This window comes from Aegilops tauschii, chromosome 3, assembly GCF_002575655.3.
Source record: "Aegilops tauschii subsp. strangulata cultivar AL8/78 chromosome 3, Aet v6.0, whole genome shotgun sequence".
In the NCBI taxonomy this organism is placed as follows: domain Eukaryota; kingdom Viridiplantae; phylum Streptophyta; class Magnoliopsida; order Poales; family Poaceae; genus Aegilops; species Aegilops tauschii.
Genome location: NC_053037.3, coordinates 524,887,159 through 524,905,122, shown reverse-complemented (window position 1 = coordinate 524,905,122; position 17,964 = coordinate 524,887,159). Strand labels below are relative to the sequence as shown.

General features: G+C 45.8%; 2 protein-coding genes across 2 annotated transcripts; one reads left to right on the top strand and one right to left on the bottom strand.

The window, feature by feature from the left end:
• Positions 1-8,115: 8,115 nt before the first annotated feature.
• LOC109773654 (uncharacterized) lies at positions 8,116-12,047 on the top strand. Its single transcript, XM_020332364.2, has 6 exons — positions 8,116-8,407; positions 8,825-9,039; positions 9,438-9,533; positions 9,613-9,684; positions 9,757-9,873; positions 11,109-12,047. Exons 1-6 carry the CDS (start codon positions 8,116-8,118, stop codon positions 11,715-11,717), a joined length of 1,401 nt encoding a protein of 466 aa, XP_020187953.1. The 3' UTR covers positions 11,718-12,047.
• Positions 12,048-13,640: 1,593 nt separating this feature from the next.
• Positions 13,641-17,752, bottom strand: LOC109773645 (heat stress transcription factor A-2b). Its single transcript, XM_073510970.1, is given in 3 exon segments — positions 13,641-14,751; positions 14,754-14,949; positions 17,147-17,752. Coding segments are annotated over 3 exon segments (1,287 nt in total). The 5' UTR covers positions 17,447-17,752; the 3' UTR covers positions 13,641-13,960.
• Between the last annotated feature and the right edge of the window lie 212 nt (positions 17,753-17,964).

Below are 17,964 nucleotides of genomic sequence, written 5' to 3'. Positions count from 1 at the left end.
GCACCGACAACTAGCATGAGTGTGTGAACATGAATGTAATGTTGGTGAGAAATACGTACTCCCCCAAGCTTAGGCTTTTGGCCTAAGTTGGTTTATGCCCATGGATCAAAGTTGTAGTTGGGGTCGTACTAAGATGCAGCAGCTATTGCCTCATGAGCTGCCTCTTGGAGGCGAGCCGCCTCCGTCCTCCTCTTATACTCGTTCGCCTCCTCCTTGGTTATAGTATATCTCCCTTTTCCTAAAAGTCAAAGAAAGTAGGAGCAGGGAGAGCAACATGGAAAGTGCGGCGCCTGTCAAACATTAGTCGGTATTGGAGAGGCTGTTCATTCCTCTCAATAAACTGATGGCGAACCATAACATCATAATCTAGATAAGCGGGAGGCAATTCCATATCATTTTCATGTATGGGTATCTCAGGAAAATTGCATAAATCCCACCAAACAAGTCTCCACTTAAACCATTATTATGCAACCTTCGTGCAACAATGGCCCCCCCAAGTTATATTGTTTATCTCCTAAAACAGCACTCTTGAGAACATTAAGATCTGGAACACACATGTGACATGCCTCATCCTTACCGTTTATACATCTACCTATAAAGAGAGCAAAATAATGTATAGCAGGAAAATGAATGCTCCCTATGGTAGCTTGTGTTATTTCCCTAGATTCCCCCACAGTGATACTAGCAAGAAAATCCTTAAACTCAGATTTGCGAGGTTCACTAACACTACCCCACTGCGGAAGTTTACAAGCAGTATTAAAATCTTCTAAGTCCATAACACATAGTAGGTGACTATTGACTTGCAAGATAGGATCAAGAACTCACATATATTCATGAAAACATGATAGGTTCAGATCTGAAATCATGGCACTCGGGCCCTAGTGACAAGCATTAAGCATAGCAAAGTCATAGCAACATCAATCTCAGAACATAGTGGATACTAGGGATCAAACCCTAACAAAACTGACTCGATTACATGGTAAATCTCATCCAACCCATCACCGTCCAGCAAGCCTACGATGGAATTACTCACGCACGATGGTGAGCATCATGAAATTGGTGATGGAGGAAGGTTGATGACGACGACGACGACTGATTCCTCTCTCCGGAGCCCCGAACGGACTCCAGATCAGCCCTCCCAAGAGAGATTAGGGCTTGGCGGCGGCTCCGTCGTAAAACGCGATGAATCCTTCTCTCTGATTTTTTTCTCTCCCCGAACATGAATATATAGAGTTGGAGTTGAGGTCGGTGGTGCACCAGGGGGCCCACGAGGCAGGGCGCGCGCCCCCACCCTCGTGGACAGGGTGTGGGCCCCCTGGCCTTGATTCTTTTGCCAGTATTTTTTATTAATGCCAAAAATATTCTCCGTGAAGTTTTAGGTCATTCCGAGAACTTTTATTTTTGCACAAAAATAACACCATGGCAATTCTGCTAAAAACATCGTCAGTCCGGGTTAGTTCCATTCAAATCATGCAAGTTAGAGTCCAAAACAAGGGCAAAAGTGTTTGGATAAGTAGATACGATGGAGACGTATCACACACCAAGATCACTGCATAAGCATTTCATGAGCATTTGCATATGCATATAGATATGATCGCATCTTGCATTCATTCTCATCTATATGAAGGTGCAGGTTCCTACCGTGAACTTGGCTTCGACAAGGAGTTGAGAAGATTGCCCGGCACAGCGATCCCCGGCAAGCCAAACAGATAAGTTTTACCTCCTGTCCATTAGTGTTCTGTAAGGCTATAACTTAAGCATGAGAAAGCCCCGCCACTCTTTTGAGACTTAGGTGCTCCCATCCACGATTCGAACGTTGCTTCGGTCAGAATGGTCGCGGTAGCCTTTGGGAAAAAGAAGTTGGCGGGGGGCTGGTCCCTCTGTCTGTTCCTCGGCAGACGATGCTCTCCAGCAGACAAAGGGGGCGCCGGTAGGATAGCCTACCGGGGAAAACTCGTTTATTTACATTAAAGAGGCATTTCGCCTCTGCATGGACGTACACATGCACGAGTTCCCGGCAAGGTTCATCTTTTTCATTCATATGCTAATACAAGTACAAGCATTACAGAACACAAAGATGGACATGAAAGATTACATTATTTGAATTAAAATTTGGCGATTGCCTACAAGTTTAAGATTGAAAAAAGATAAGTGCTCTGTAATGCCCTTTCTTGTCCCTCTCCTCCTAGGCACGACCGTCGAAGGCGAGGAGGGCAAAAGGAGCGCCTGAGCGGGAACCCAGCCCGCTCCCATCGGGATCCAGGAGAGGTAGCCCGGCGGGAGCGGGAGTGCGAGGGAACGCCTCGATGGAGAGCATGGCGGAAGGCGGCCGCGTCAACCACCGTTACCAGGGCCAGCAGGACTCGGCAGGGCTAACGGAGCTGCAGCCCGAGAGGAAGCCTGCCGGAGTCCAACTGGAAGACTGCTGGAGGAGCCCGGCAGCACCATCCGCACCTCTACATCCAACTCCCCGGCAAATCGCACTGTCGGGGAGGAGACGCAGATGCAGATGATGGTGTTGCCGCCTGATGAAGATGGTGCGGGCGACGATCAGCCGGAGTCAGAGTCGTCGCTCCCCCGCCCGCTGCCGTTGTCATCGCCGTCACTGTCCTCCTCGTCGCTTTCGCTCCAGGAGGAGCTTTCGTCGTCGGTCGAGCTCTTCGTGCAGCACCCTAAGCGACCTCCCGAGCGCCCGAAAATCTTGACGGAGAGCAGGCCATTCTCCATTAATTTGACTGGAGAACGTGCCCCTCTGAGAAGCCGTGGGCACGGGCAAAGGTCTTCCAGCCACGACGGAGATACATCACATGAGGGGCGGGGAAGTCGACGTCAACCCTCATACCTCCGTTCCCACAGCCCCTAATGTGCAGCCGCAGAGCGCGCGGTTTCTCGAGCTCCATCTCCCGCGCAAAGGGAGTTGGGAGGCGAAGATGACCACACAAAGGCTTGTATAGCCTGATGATGAACTCCCGAGGTTGGTCACTGACGTGGCCTTCCATCGGGGGAGGAGCCGCCGGCGGGGGCGCCACCAAGGCACCGCCACACCCTCCTCCTCGAGCGCCATGGTGACCGCGGCCTCGTCCCCTTCCTCCCCTCCTCACGGGCAATTCCGCTGCCTCAGGATCCAGGGGAGGAGGGGCGCACTGTCGAGTAGAAGCCCTCGTCGCCGCCACCGGGGCACTGCCACGCCCTCGCCCTCGCACCATGACGAGAAGAGAAGGATAACAGAGAGGAAGGAGAAGTGTGTGCATGGAAGCACTGCCCCGACTCCTTTTTTTAGGGAAATGTGGCCGGGGCTGGCTCCTAATACAGGAAACGGCCGCCCCTCTCCTCCAATGCGGCCTCTCTGCACCCGCTGTGACTCAAGGACCGAGGCCGATCCTCTGCTCCAACCATCGGCGCTCGGTTTTCAGCCATGGCACTCCTTCCGTGACCTCCGCATCCACCACCTACCACGCCTACTGCATGCGGAACATGTGGCAGGTGCGTGCGGAACAGGAGGCAAGTGTGAAGGCAGTTTCCGCCCCGTGATCATGGGACGAGGAGAATCCATGGGACACGATCGAAGTTTTTCCACGACATCGCACACGACGCGCGGAGAAACCGGAAATCGGCCCGGAATCAAGGCTAATGAAGAAGCAAAAGAGACCTTAAGAGATTAGCCTCTTCAAGCAACCCTTGCCTGTGCACTTACTAGGCCCTACCCCGACGACGCTCGGCAGCGTGTTCGGGGCAGGCCCGGGGGCTTTTGTCGGTGCAACAAACCCTGGTTCTGTTGCCCAGACTATGCACAAGCATGGGAACAAGATTGGAGCACCAGCCCAAGTCAGAGTGCAAGGAATCAAGAGATTCAAAGGACCAACATGCAGATCAGAGAGACCAAGATCGAGCCAGAGAAGCAGGATATCGCCAAGAGAAAGGCCTCCTTTGCTGGGCACGCGAGCCCGGCAAAGGGCGAGGCCACCCCTAGAAGAAACAAGCAACCGAAGCGCCCCGGCAAGGCCTGCCGGGGCACACGGAGGCAAAACCACCTCACCACCCACTCAACCATGACCCGCGTCGTCAATTCGTGCGGTGTCAAGCCGCAAAGTTACTGAGTGGCAGTCATTCGCCACATGGATGCCTCTCCTTATAGAAGAAACCCATATATGACACCCGTCCTGCGATGTGTCAAGAGAACAGGCGTGGAGCTGTCAAGATAGGCAGGCCTTGCCGGGCAACCAGTGATGTGACACTAAGCGGTGCATTTAATGCGCCCTGTCAGCCCGCAGAGTTAGGTATGATAGCACTGTTTGCTATCATATCAGTGCATAATAACTACTTTGCCATTGTGGTGACCCCTTGATCTATAAAAGGAGGCCCATGTCAACCGTAGAAAGGGTTAGAAGGTTGGATAACTCACACCCCCATACACGCGTAGTCGCTGCTGCCCCAAGGCAACCCCTGCCGGGCAAGTGTACTACGCCCACCACCACCTTTTCCACCATCAAATCACCAAAGCAGGAGTAGGGTTTTACGCCTCACGGCGGATCGAACCTGGGTAAATTGCATGTGTGATCTCTGTCGTGCTGCCCCATGCCCCTCTGCTCTTTGTGCAACGCGTCGCCCCCTGCCGAACCAGCAAGGGGCCTCCTGGTCCCATAGGTGACCGTGGTTTCCTGTGGCAATCTATTAGTTAAGAAGAAGAGATTTGTCTAGTTAATTAACAAAAATCTGGGCAAAAACTGTCATAACCCGCTGATTTGGCATACTTAAAATACAACACACACACACACACACAACACTATGAAGAAGTCTTGTTGAGGTTGCACATTGATGTCATCGTCAACACTTCTCCATGAGCAAGCGACTCCAACTTCGTGCAAACGACCGTCGACCAAACCCACATCGCAAGTGTAGGATCAAAATTATCGACCAAAGGAGTGGCGATGAATGAGAGATTTTAATTAATTCTTTCTAAATACAAAATAATTCGGTAAAAGAAAAGAATAACATGATACAAATATAGCAATTCTAGAAAAATCTACTAGTAGAATTAGATAAACTTAGAGGCATGCAACAAAACTACTAAGTAAGCATAACAACAAAACTAGTAGTAGGACTAGAGAAACTTGCTCTCGCCCTCCCTTGTTTCATATAGTGAGCATGACGATGAGAGCTCTGACGACATCCCGGTGGGTACATGCGCTGCAAAAGGATGAGGACGACTAGAATCAGAGGTGGTTCTAGACGTGGCGGGGGCTTTGTGGAGGACAAACACATAGGTTGTGCTGCAAGTTAATTTGAGCGGTTTTTTGGTGGCTTATAGCCGGTTTCCTTGAAAAAATGTGTCACGGTAAGAGTTTTCGAAACATGACTTTGATCATCATACCGGAAGAGAACACGTATGCCACAAAATAACACAACATGCCGACCCATGTCACACCATCTTTTCCTAAGATCGACTGTCCTTGGGCAACCGTGTCAATACTTGAGGCCAAAAATGTTCAAAGGGGAAGCTAGGTCCAATCAACGAGCACACTGGCCATGCATGCATGCCCTTTCCATCGTTCAAAGCATCTAAAGCGAAGGAAAGTTGCCCAGGTCACGGCCAATCCACAATCATCCTCACTAGCAAAGTTGTGTGCATGCCAAGGGGGGAACTGCCCCTTCCTCAAGATTTGGAAACAAATGTAAATGGTAAATATATTAGGGTGGCCTAAATGGGAAAATGCATCTCCTCGTCAGATCCTCATATTTCCTTTAGCCCCCCGGGCCCCGAAAGTATTTATCTAGCTCAACCGCTCCCCACAAATCCTCGGCTGTCTATTGTGCTTTGTTCACTTTCATAATCTAGAAAAAAAATCTTGATTGGGTTGTTTCAACACTATTCCTCTTTCCTCCCACTAATTATACCGAACATATCCTGTCAAAACTACGCAAATGGTACCGACAAAGCTCTATGCCTCTTACTCCCTCCGTCTCCCCAATGGGGATCATTAAATTTTGTTTGAAGTAAAATGGCTCAAAATTTGACTAAGCTTGTTACAAAAACAACCAATAACTATAATACTACAAGCTATTTTTTGGCTAAATATACATAATATAAAGTTTTACTATGCTACTAACTATATGTAATATAAACATTTACTTTATTAGTGTATTTAGTGATACCATTTTTATAGTAGTTTTTGCCTCTTTTTGTTATAAACTTTGTCAAACATTGCACCATTCGACTTTAAACATAATTTATACTAGATGGTACCCCGTGCATTATTGAGGATATTGTCAGCAATATTTCAATGACATTTGATTGTACTAGCAAGATGCCCGTGCGTTGCACGGAACATCAAGATCTTGTGGGAGAAAATGATGAACTAGAGAAGGCCTTATCCGTAAATGTGGAGAGGAATGCGGGTAAATTGTCATAGTTTCCTTCCTATCCGTTAGATATAGATCGGACGGCCTATATTGTAGGATGGCAAGCACACCATCATCACCAACTCTGCTTTTTATAAGAGTAGATAGATTAGCATGAATATATGGATCAATAATATATAAACTAAATATTAAAATACTTATTATATATTGTATTTGATTATTCGTATAGGTAGCATAATGATGGAAACATTTCCATGCATGTTGTGGTGGCCCTTTTATGAGTTGGCATGTGTGAAGAAGTGGAATGTGTGCATATTGAGAGAAGTAGTGGGATCAACTAATAATGAAAAAACTTTCCACATGTATGTTGAGATGGGCCTTTGATGATATGACATGTGTGCATATTGAGATAAAATAGAACTTAGTGAGGATCAACTACTTAGGTATACTATAAGATACTCCATACGTTATTGCGGAAATATTTTCAGTATTTTGAATGGGATTTAATTATATGGAACATGAATAATACGAGAATAGAATCTAGAAAATACAAATGATTTATTGTGTTTGATTTTGTATATTCGTCAATATTTGTTAAGTATAAATAGCATAATAGAATGAAAAATTTAATGCATGTTTTCATGTTGAGGTGAGCTTTTTCCTATTTATGATTGCATGTTAAAGTGTGCCTTTTTATATGGATGATGCATGATGAGGTGCCATGCTTTATTTTTTGCGAACGATGAGGTGACATGCTCGCAAATTAAGAAAATAGGTCATTAGCAACTGCTCCCTTAGTCCCATAATATAAGAGGATTTTTTACACTACAACCATTTAGATATAGAAATTTGGATCACCACCATTTTAGGGTGGTATCAAATTAAGTTTTTTTAGACAATGGTATCAAATTAAGTTTTTTTTCAAAGGCCACGTTAAGGCCGTCATATACTAGGCCTAAAGTAAACTGGACCCAGATGTCCAGGATACGTTTAGTTGCGTCCCAGTCCAACTTTGTGTAATAAAAGCCCAGTTCTGCCGCCGTCAACTTGTTCATGACCCAAAACCCACCGTCTCTTCCGAGCTCGCAATTGTTTCGCCTCACGAGCGCTATTTCTCGCTTTACGCGAGTTCGAAGGGATAGTTTATGGCGACGCTAGCCACTGCGCTACGTGTGGAGTTCGTGATGAACTGTAGGGCGCAACCTACTTGAGGTCAAAGAGGTTTTTTTCTCTCCTCCGTTTTTTTCTCTTTTATTCAGTTTTCTTTGGGTTTTCTTCATTTTTTGTTTGCTTTTCTTTTTTCTTCTCCATTTTCTTCCCCATTTTCTGTTTGGTTTTCTTTTTTCTTCTCTATTTTTTGGTTTTTCTTTGTTTCTTTTTCTTTTTTATTCTACATTCTTATATACATGATCAAACTTTTTTCAAATACTTGTTCAAAAAAATTTAAATGCATGATTGACATTTTTCTAAATATTATGTAAAGTATATTTTTGTAATATATATGTTTATACTATTTTAAAGTGTAAACAAACTTAAAAAATGGAATCAAAAAACGAAAAAAAGGTGAAAAAACAGAAAAGAAAACGAGGCAGTGTAGTACACGCGAACCTGGGCCGGCCCATATGCTCGCGCGCTTCAGCGCGACATAGCGATGCCCGTCTCGCCTCGCCTCCCTCTTCCAGAGTCCCGTCTTCCCCGCTACACGACCCCCCCGCGCCCTCGCGCCAAAACCAAAACCCTAGCCCACCCCCACCAATGGCGGAGACCGACGCTAGCGCCAGGACAAGCGAGCCCGCGCAAGCGACAGCGCCGGTCATGGCTACGGAAACGGCGGCTGGGACCGTGCCGACGCCGATGGCGGAGGAGGGGGCGGTGCCTACACCTGGTCTCGATTATAAGAGGAAGCTTGGCGGGAAAGAAGGGGAGGAGGCGATGCTGCCGATGGACGCGGAGCAGGGTCGGGCGGGGGTGGGAGGAGAAGGGGAGGAGGAGACGGCGGAGACAGGGTCCAGGCGGCCGCACGGGGACGGCGAGGGCAACGGGTCAGGTATATTATTCGCCGTTCTCGTGTCTTACCTTACATCGTCTCGGTTCGACGCGCGGAGTGGCACCCTTTTCGTGTTTGTGTAATATATGTCTAGGCGTGCTATATTTTGCGTGATCTCTACGCTGATTCGTGATTTTTTCCGAGCAATGCCAGTCACCCCTTGCGATATCTGTTTCCTCGGGAGGGAGATGACATATATAAAATGACCAAATGAGGGTCGAGTTGGTATGAAGGATTGCGTATGGTGCTCTTGCTCAATTTCACAAGCAATCAAAAGGGTTAAAGAATTGATGTCGTCATTGAGTTATTTGTGTAATTGTCGTAATTGTTGACTTAGAGTGAATGAGTTGAATTGTCGTAATATATCACATTGTTGTCATGAATAAGATTTTTTTTATTTTTTCTTGTCTGCACTAGGTATTACTCAAACTGAAGTGCATGAACCTGAAACATCAGAAGTGGTGAACGGGGAGGTTCCTGTCGATGAAAGCATGCTGTGCAGCTCTGAGGTAGATGGTCCAAAAGAATGTTCAGAACTTCCTCAAGAAGATGATGTGCCCTCACCAGAACAGCAGAGTGATGAGGCGCTTACCCAAGAAGTGACGCGAAAAACTGAAATTCCTCAAAGCAAGGTACTGTATACTTATCCTTGTTATGCTGTTTCAGTGCTTATTTCTGTGTGAATATACATATTTTAGTTGCTGCCTTGGGCCCAAAATATTCGAAACATATTTTAGTTGCTGCATTGGGCCCAAAATTTCTGAAATAAATCATTTAACGGGCATTGGGTCCAATAGGCAAGAATTAGGTCATATAAGTTGAGATGGTATTTCTATGCATGTATTCCCGAGAAGCTTTAATTGACATTCACTTTCAGACCAGTTCTGCATTTTGTTAAGCTAAGCTGGTAGCTGAATGTGGAAGATAAATCTGCGGAAACTATCAGATGCCTGCAGATCACCTCAAATGCTAAAATCCAGATTGTGTAGTATGACGAAGCTGATCCAAATTAAATTATATCCTGTCTCAGGTTGATGTAGGTGATTCATCTACACTCGCTGCTAGAAGTTTTGGGACTCCACAATCTGGTGCTGAGCAAGTGGACATCCATGTCCCAAATGACAAGGTGAGCCTTAACAGAATATATCTCGGCTATAAAATTTACTTAAGTGCTCTGATATATTTCCTTTTATCATAATATGCAGGCTGAGTTGGTCATTGGGGAGGGAGGTGAGACCATTAAGGCTCTAAAAACTAAGTCCGGGGCTGACACTCAGGTCAGTGCTATGACTATATGCATGGATGTTTTTTATTCACTTCAAAATGAAAACTAATCTCGTCTTTTGTAGTTAATCCCGGGACATCTCCCTGAAGGTGATCTTTGCACAGAAAGAAAAATACGACTTACTGGGAATTGGAATCAAATAGAGATTGCAAGAACAATGGTCCTGGAACTCATCAGTCAGGTGCTTCTGATACTTATCTGTATCTAATCTGTTACATTGCTCTATGCTATTTGAAGATTTTAAGGGGAACTATATTTGTTTTTTTGGTCTTATACATGTAGGATCTGCATGAAGTTAAAAACCATGTTTGCTAGATGCACTTTATGTTTTGAAATGTTGCTTGCACTTTTTATGTTACCATGATTGAGCAAGTATTTGAGTTTTACTAGACTGCTGGCATTAGCTATCCATCTTGATTGTAAGGCATAATAAGTTGTTGATCGTACGATATCTCCATTACAGTTTTGCATCGGACTGTTGTAACCTTCATTGATAGCCCTGGTAGCTATGAACCATATGATAGGTATTATTTGTTTTTTCCATCCATCGGTGCAGAAAGTTGTATGCTCTTCAACTATGTGATCACAATGTCAAGGCCTTATTGTTTTTGGTTGTTCATGACCCCTGGGATCTTAGAAAGATAAATTCAAAAACTAAATTGCTTTATTTTAAGAGTTCTTTTTTGGCTAGATGATGGTTCACAGTGCTGATACAGCTCTATAATATGTTAATATGTTTGGGTTCAGTAATTCATTATTCTCCATCAGACCATCACCCACTGTTGTACAGAAGATGGGTAGTCGGGCTTTGTTCTTCAGCAGTGGTAAGACGTAAGCCACTTACGTCTGTGATATATGCCTTGTGATATTAGTGGCATATCACTCTGATAATCATTTTTCCCCCGACAATTGGCATCCTTATGTTTGCAGAGTTCTGTGTCATGTTTGGAAGTATACATGATATTATACGTGTCTCCATTATGCATCAGATAAAGTGAATCTAAGCCAACCTTCTTTTTTCCTGTGTAAACTTCTTGCCTTTTGGAGTATTCACCATGGAAACTTTACATGCCCATCTATTGCGTTTTCTATATTGGCTTATTATTTATTTATTCTTTTTTAGAGGAATGATATATATTCTGTCAGCTCAGTAACACTTCATGTTTTATCGTGGTTTTACTACATCTCTTGAGTTTGTCATGCATGATAACTTGTTGTGTTCATCTTGTAAATGTCTGTTCATTTAATCTTTGCAAGTTATCGAAGTAGATTCATGTAGTCTATAGTCGCGAGTCCTGCCCATCATTCAAGTATATCCTTCTAGTTACAGCAGACTAGTTTGGTGTATTTCAGTTCCCTTGCTTATGTTTAAATCTGTTTTCTCTATCTGATAGTCTTGTGGTTTTGTGTGTTCAGTTTCCAAGATCCAGTTCACAGATGGGTGGGCACAAGCCTGGTAGAGCGCCTCAATGGGGTTCTAACAATGGTCATGACTACCCGGGAGGTATGTATTATCAGAACCCACAGTACCTTCTTGATGGTGTATATTCTGAGCAGACTGCATCAAGAGGTGGCATGGATACTGGCTGGAACCAAATGTCAGGCGGCGGTACAGGTCAGGCACCTTATCAGGGTGGTTGTTATGACTATTATGCCTCTTACAACACATACTCAGCTAGAGGTCCTCCCAGTGGCGTTCAAGCTCCAATGTATGACTCAGTTAGAGGTCCTACTGGTGCTCAAGCTCCAATACACTACGGCAACTGGAGCCCGCAAGCACCTGTTGGTTATACTAGCAGTTACCGACACTCTGCCCCGGGCCAACTTACATGTGCGCAAGGGTATAATGGGCAGTTCCATGGGCAGCAGTCAGTGAATTCTCAGACAGCATACCAGTCTTACCCTCCACAGCAAGATCCCTACGGAAAGTCTGCTTTTGGTGGAGCTCAGCAAGGCAATGGCATTCCTATGCCAGGCACAAACTACCGAGGACCAACTCCAGCCCAGCAGCCATATGCATTATAGAGCTCAACCGTGCCACCTCAACCAGGACTTGGTTATGGTCAGCCCTATGGAGCAACTGCGGGTGCTACTCATGGGTACATGCAATCTTCAAGTGGTTATCAGCAGCCAACGAGCCAGGCCACTTCGGTCTACCCCCAGCAAGTAATGCAGCCCGACGTCTATGGGCAGTATCCACCGACTCAGCCAGGTTACACTGATCAGGCGTTTGCTAACAATGCAAACTATCCGCAGCATCCAGCTAGTCATGTTGCATCGGCTTACCCGCAGCAAGGAATGCAGCCCGGTGTCTATTGCCAGTATCCATCGACTCAGCCTGCGTGTACTGATCATGTGGTTGCTAACAATGTAAACTATCAACAGCCAGCGAGTCATGTCGCTTTGGCCTGCCCACAGCAAGGAATGCTGCCTGCCGTGTGTGCCGTCTATGGGCAGTATCATCGACTCAGCCAGCGTATACCAATCCGGCAGCTGCTAACAATGCAAACTATCAGCGGCCAGCGAGCCATGGCGGTTCGGGCTACCTGCAGCAAGGAACGCAGCCTGCTGTATATGGGCAGTATCCATTGACTCGGCCAACGTACACAGGTCAGACGGTTGCTAACAATGCGAACTATCAGCAGCTAGCAAGCCATGCCGCTGCGGCCTACCCACAGCAAGGGTTGCAGCCCGGAGTTTATGGGCAGCATCCATTGTCACTGGTCAGGCGGTCGCTAACAATCCAAGGAATGCAGCCCGGTCCGTCGACCCAGCCAGGGCACACTGATCTAGACGGGTGCAACGGGTGCTCAACTGAAGCTACTGCATGCAAGTGTCAACAAGCCTGCGGCAGGACACGATGCAGTTCCAGAAGGCGATGCTGTTAAACCTGGTACTTGCCAGGCACAGCCTCATGAAACTGGCGATGAGCATGCAGCCTGATGCATCTTCCACCTCGCAAGCCAGTTGAGTGAGCTAGGTTGGACTCTGTTAGCTGTATAGGGTTTTTGGCACGGGAAATATTTTTGGACGGAGAAACTGGCGATGAGCAGCCTGATGCAGCTTCCACCTCGCAGGCCAGTTGAGTTAGCTAGATAAGACTCTGATTAGCTCTATAGGGTTTTTGGCACAGGGGGAAATGTTTTTCTGACGGAGAAACAAGTTGGGTCGTCTGAATTTTGGTCGCGGTGTATTGACTGGATGATCTGTTTAGCATCTGTCTTGTAATGTTTTTGCCGTTTGGATCCCTCACATCTCCCATGATTTAGTTCGTACTGTTCATGGATGGGTGCGGTTGTGATTGGTTGACGCTAGGTCGTGTGGTTTATGCTTCCTACTCCCTCCGTTCCTAAATATTTGTCTTTCTAGAGATTTCAAATGGTCACCACATACGGATGTATATAAACATATTTTAGAGTGTAGATTCACTCATTTTGTTCCGTATGTAGTCACCATTTGAAACCTCTAGAAAGACAAATATTTAGGAACGGAGGGAGTAGATGGTAAGCAGCTCTACGATTTTATAGATAATAAAAGCAGTAAATTTCATCCATAGAACATTTTTTTTTCAAACCAACCATGCAAGAGGACTGCATGTTATACATACAACATGAGATAATGAAAAGCATTTTGGTCCACACAAGATCCAATTTATATACATCCAAACCAAGGACACGTCTGGACCATTCGATCACCGGAGAATGGCGCCGCCTTGCTTGCACAACTACAACCATGAGCACTGCAGGAAGCTAGAATGCTCCCCCTTGAAGAAATATAAAAGCGTTTAGATCACCATATATTTCTTTACAGAGGGGGCAGTTGGTAACCTGTCGAAAGCTAAAATAATGGGTCGGATAGCCAGACGCCCAGACCAAATCAGGTCTCGTCACCATTTTGTCGCAACGCCCAAGGATCGTGAGCAGCAAACACAACCAATGTACACAAATCTACATCTACAATACTACACCTTTTTTAACCCCAGAAAACTGTCTTACACCGTACAGATCAGAACATGCGTCATTCAATCGCTAGCACTACCCGCATTACAGACTGACAGTCTATGTTGCCTGAAAAACGAACAGATCTCTAAGCTCAATCGGAGGAAACACTCGTAAGGGTTTCATGGAAATATGTCCCGCTGCAGAGTTTAGACGACAGACACGAAGGGGAATCACCATCGACACAGCAGAATTCCCTGCGTACAGACTGCAGGGTGGACAGACGAAACAGGGCGGAAGTCACGGCGATATAACAGAATGAAATTGGAACTAGGTTGCGCGGGTCGGACTGTTTGGGACGAGAAAATCCATCTTCTCAGACAGCGCATCCATGTCGTCCAAGTTAACCGGGCTGTCATCCTCCTCGCTGAGTGCTCTGCTCATCAGCTCCTCCCAGAAATCATCATGCAACACCCCCTGGGCTCTGTTCTGCTGCACTTCACAGGTACCAAGACCAAAATCCTGTGGCTTTACACCGTCAGTGTCGATGCCTGAGTCGTTGAGATCAGATGGAATCACATCAACAAGGAGTTCTGCCGCACCTTCCAGGTCAGGTGGGATCCCATCAGCAAGGAGTGCCACTGAACTTTCCAGCTCAGGTGGGACGCCGTCAGCAAGGAGTTCCACCGACACCTCTCCAAGAAGTTCCACTGACTCATAGGGATCAGACAGAACAGGTGATTCTTGCTCCAGGCTGCCACTAGCACCCATGTCATCAGCTTCAGGACCCTGATCGATGTTACGCCTCCTTTTCTTTGACATAGCGTCATGGAGCTCCTTCCTCACCCCATTCAGGGAAATCAGTTGCTTCAATAATTCAGGGTTCCGGAAGACACGTGCCAGGAATGCTGTCATTTGCTGCTGCTTCCGCTCGGTTCCACGTAGCCTCTCCTCCATGCCTTTCAGGTGCGTTTTCATGCTCTGCTGTTCCTGCCTTAGCTTCACCACTTCTGCCATCAATAGTTGCTTGTCCCACGTAGCCTCTCCTCCATGCCTTTCAGGTGCGTTTTCATGCTCTGCTGTTCCTGCCTTAGCTTCACCACTTCTGCCATCAATAGTTGCTTGTCCCTTTTCAGCTGGTCGGTATCTGTATGATTTCCAAAGTGTCCCACCTCAAGGTATGATCCAAGAGATTGCTGATTTGGAGCAGTATTAGCGGGAGGTCTTCGACGTCTGATGTTCTTCAGAAGGTGCCTCTGTCCACGTAAAAAACCCTCGTTGGCAAACTCCCATCGATCAGGATCCACCTTTCTGAAACCCTGGCAAGCGAACAAACAGCATATCAGGGAAAAGTTACTTCCAGGAGACTTCTAATGCAAGTGTGTAGCAAAATGTTAATTCTTTCTCAACATGGAAAAAACAACACGCTATATTTACATTTTACTTCTTTCTGGACCATAAGCCGCAACAGTACGAAGAGATGGAACTGCAACAGGGTATCTTCTGGTTACCTCTTTAGAACATGTTTAAGTAAACCGTTTCAGTTGTTTCTTCCTTACATTTGTTCAGAACTCTTCTTTCATCTTCATCCTTTTTTCTTTTGAGGGAAAAAAATGAAAAATGTAGTAAAAAAGAAGAGAACTATCGACTCTCATAGAAGAATAAAGATGTTGATGGATAAAATGTTGAAGTAATTTTAGAATACAGCCTTTATTCGGTGAAAAGGTCCCAAAATTGAGAGGGGGAATGCACATTAACCACTAAACAGGGAGCGCGGGTAATAACAGTGCAACAAGCATCAGTTTACCTAACGTTAAGTGAATTTACTCATAAATATAACACTAGCAGGGCAAAGAAAAATGAATGCAAACACACGGATTTAACATTTTGCTCACAATGCTGATTTCCTTTTTATGGTAACATGAGAAAAAAGGAACTTAGGAAAGTAATTCACGAGAAATTCTTACAATACAGCTTTTACTTATATCTCACCGAAGTTCTATTCAACTAAAGTGTGTCAATATGCTTCTTTATTAACTTCAGTTTTTCTGCTTGGGATTCCCTATGCTTTTCTAAAGAATAATACTGTAATAGGACATTATATCATTCCTATTCACCTTTGGGAGTTAGCTCTGCTTGTTTTAGTGTACTACCAACATGTTCTTAAATAGTAAACAAATCACCCTAAACATAAAGAAGGAGAGCTGATATCTGCAGTATTCACCAGACTAGTTAATACTCCCTCCATATCACAAATAAGTGACACTAGACACTGACACGCTATTCAATGTAACTTTGACCACTGATTTATAATACAATATATGTGCAAGCCTTACAAAATATAATATTCCAGAAATACCTTCCGAGACAACTATATAACATATCAATTTCAAATTTACAAACGGAATAATTAGAATCTATTCATAGTTAAAGTTTTAAAAGTTTGACAGAAGGTGTGTCTAAAACGTCACTTATTTATGGTATGGAGGAAGTAACATATAGCAACCTTCAACATCCAACATTTTTATGTACTTCGCCAAGTTGGCAAAAAAGGGAAGGAGACTGCAACCATAACCGCTGCATTGTGAAAGTAGGTAACAGCACAGTGCAACAGCCATATGAATTATGAAGATAAACATTTCACAGTGACATATGACCTACGATGGCACCATGCACATGCTCACAAATAAGTCCAAATAATGTGGTACTCCACGAATGTATTCCAACTGCTATTAATTCAGCAAGAGGAGGCTCTAATACGAAGGCATGAAATACGCAACTGTACAACACATGCAAGACAATGTTGCAGTTCATTATCTTATGAAAAAAATATGACACTAGCAGGGTAAGGATAAATGCGTGTGAAGGCAGAATGATCTTTTTTCTCAACAAGTTCTTTTCTCTTGATGATGACATAAGATATATAGTACGTTGGAGCAGTAGTCCGCAAGAACAGGTAAAGTCCAAGGTTTTACCAGCACATCCAGCCCAACAGGCAAAACTTTGAGAATGTGTTGCCTTCTTATTAACTGAAGTTTACTAGCGAGGGGTTCCTGTGCACTTCTCTACATAAATACTCCCTCTGTCTCAAAATGTAAGGCGTTTAGTATTATGTAACTGGGTACATAAAGTCCTATGCACTTCTAGGATTTCTTTTGTTTTGAAGCCGTTATGCACTTATAGGATTCAGGTCTGCTTGTTTAGTTTAATACCACCAATTTTCGGAAGTGCAAGATGTCCTGCTCATAGTAAACAAGAGATGACATCCCCACTGTTGAACCAGAATAGTCAATAGTATTCTGCAGTTGTAACTGACTCTTTTTCTGTACTTCTCTTCACCAAATTTGGCAACACAATCTCAATGGCAAAAATCACATCAATTTCACAGGTAACAATCACAGCATTGCATTTGGGAGCATCAAGAACATGCAAACATTTACTCGCATCGAGGCATAACAAATCAGTTGCATCGCAAATTTGCAAGAGGGGTCAAGGGAATCGGGCTTGGTAGCTTACATAGGTGTTGAGCTGCTTGACAAAGCTGGAGAAGTTGCTGTGCTTGAAGTGCCTCGGCAGCAGCACTGTGGAGAAGTGGTGCAGATCCCAGACGACGAGGCTGTTATTGCCGGCGCTCCACGACACGACGTCGTCGGTGCTCCGGTCATCGACCATGTCGTACGTCTTTGTCAGGAAAAGCGACGGCTTGGCACCGCGCAGCCCCTCCAGCGGCCTCGGTGCCGCCGTGGCCCCCGGCGAGTCGCCTGTCCCGTCGCCATCCTCCTCCTCCTCCTTGACCAGACTCAGCATTGGGTCCATACACCCAAACCCCAAGAACCCTCCCAACCAAGCGACCACACCAAAACCCTCCTCCCCGTACCTCCGTCGCCGGCCCTAATGGAGAAGATTGTGGTGGAGCGTCTGCCGTGACGGGACCGAACTCTCCTCTCGGCGGCTGGAGCGGCGGCGAGGGAGCGAGGAGCGGTGGGGAGCGGGGAGGAGAGAGACGGCCATTTGGGGAATGGAAGGTTCTGGAAGGCGTGGAGGGTTTGGAGGAGGATGAACGGCGGGGCGGGCCCGTGTCGGGAACTGGGCCTCGTATGGGCCGGCGCGACAAGTGCCAGGCGTAGCTGCTGGCTGTGCACCTTGTGAAGATTGAGAGGGTCTCCTTAAAAAAAAAAAAAATTCTAAGTCACCCTTCTGCGCCGTCCGATGGCGATCCCATCGTCCATGTGCCGCACGGCTGGGCTCGAGACAGTTCGCGACACGCTTCGGGTGCCACGCGGTCGGGGTGGAGTACGGTTGGTGCGCGCACCAATTTCAGAGGAAGCAGTTGA

Bases quoted from the DNA above. Each gene is read 5' to 3' on its own strand.
- LOC109773654 (XM_020332364.2), top strand. From the start codon at position 8,116: ATGGCGGAGACCGACGCTAGCGCCAGGACAAGCGAGCCCGCGCAAGCG. The intron at 9,685-9,756 runs GTCAGTGCTATG...CGTCTTTTGTAG, and splicing joins AGTCCGGGGCTGACACTCAG to TTAATCCCGGGACATCTCCC. The intron at 9,874-11,108 runs GTGCTTCTGATA...TTGTGTGTTCAG, and splicing joins TCCTGGAACTCATCAGTCAG to TTTCCAAGATCCAGTTCACA.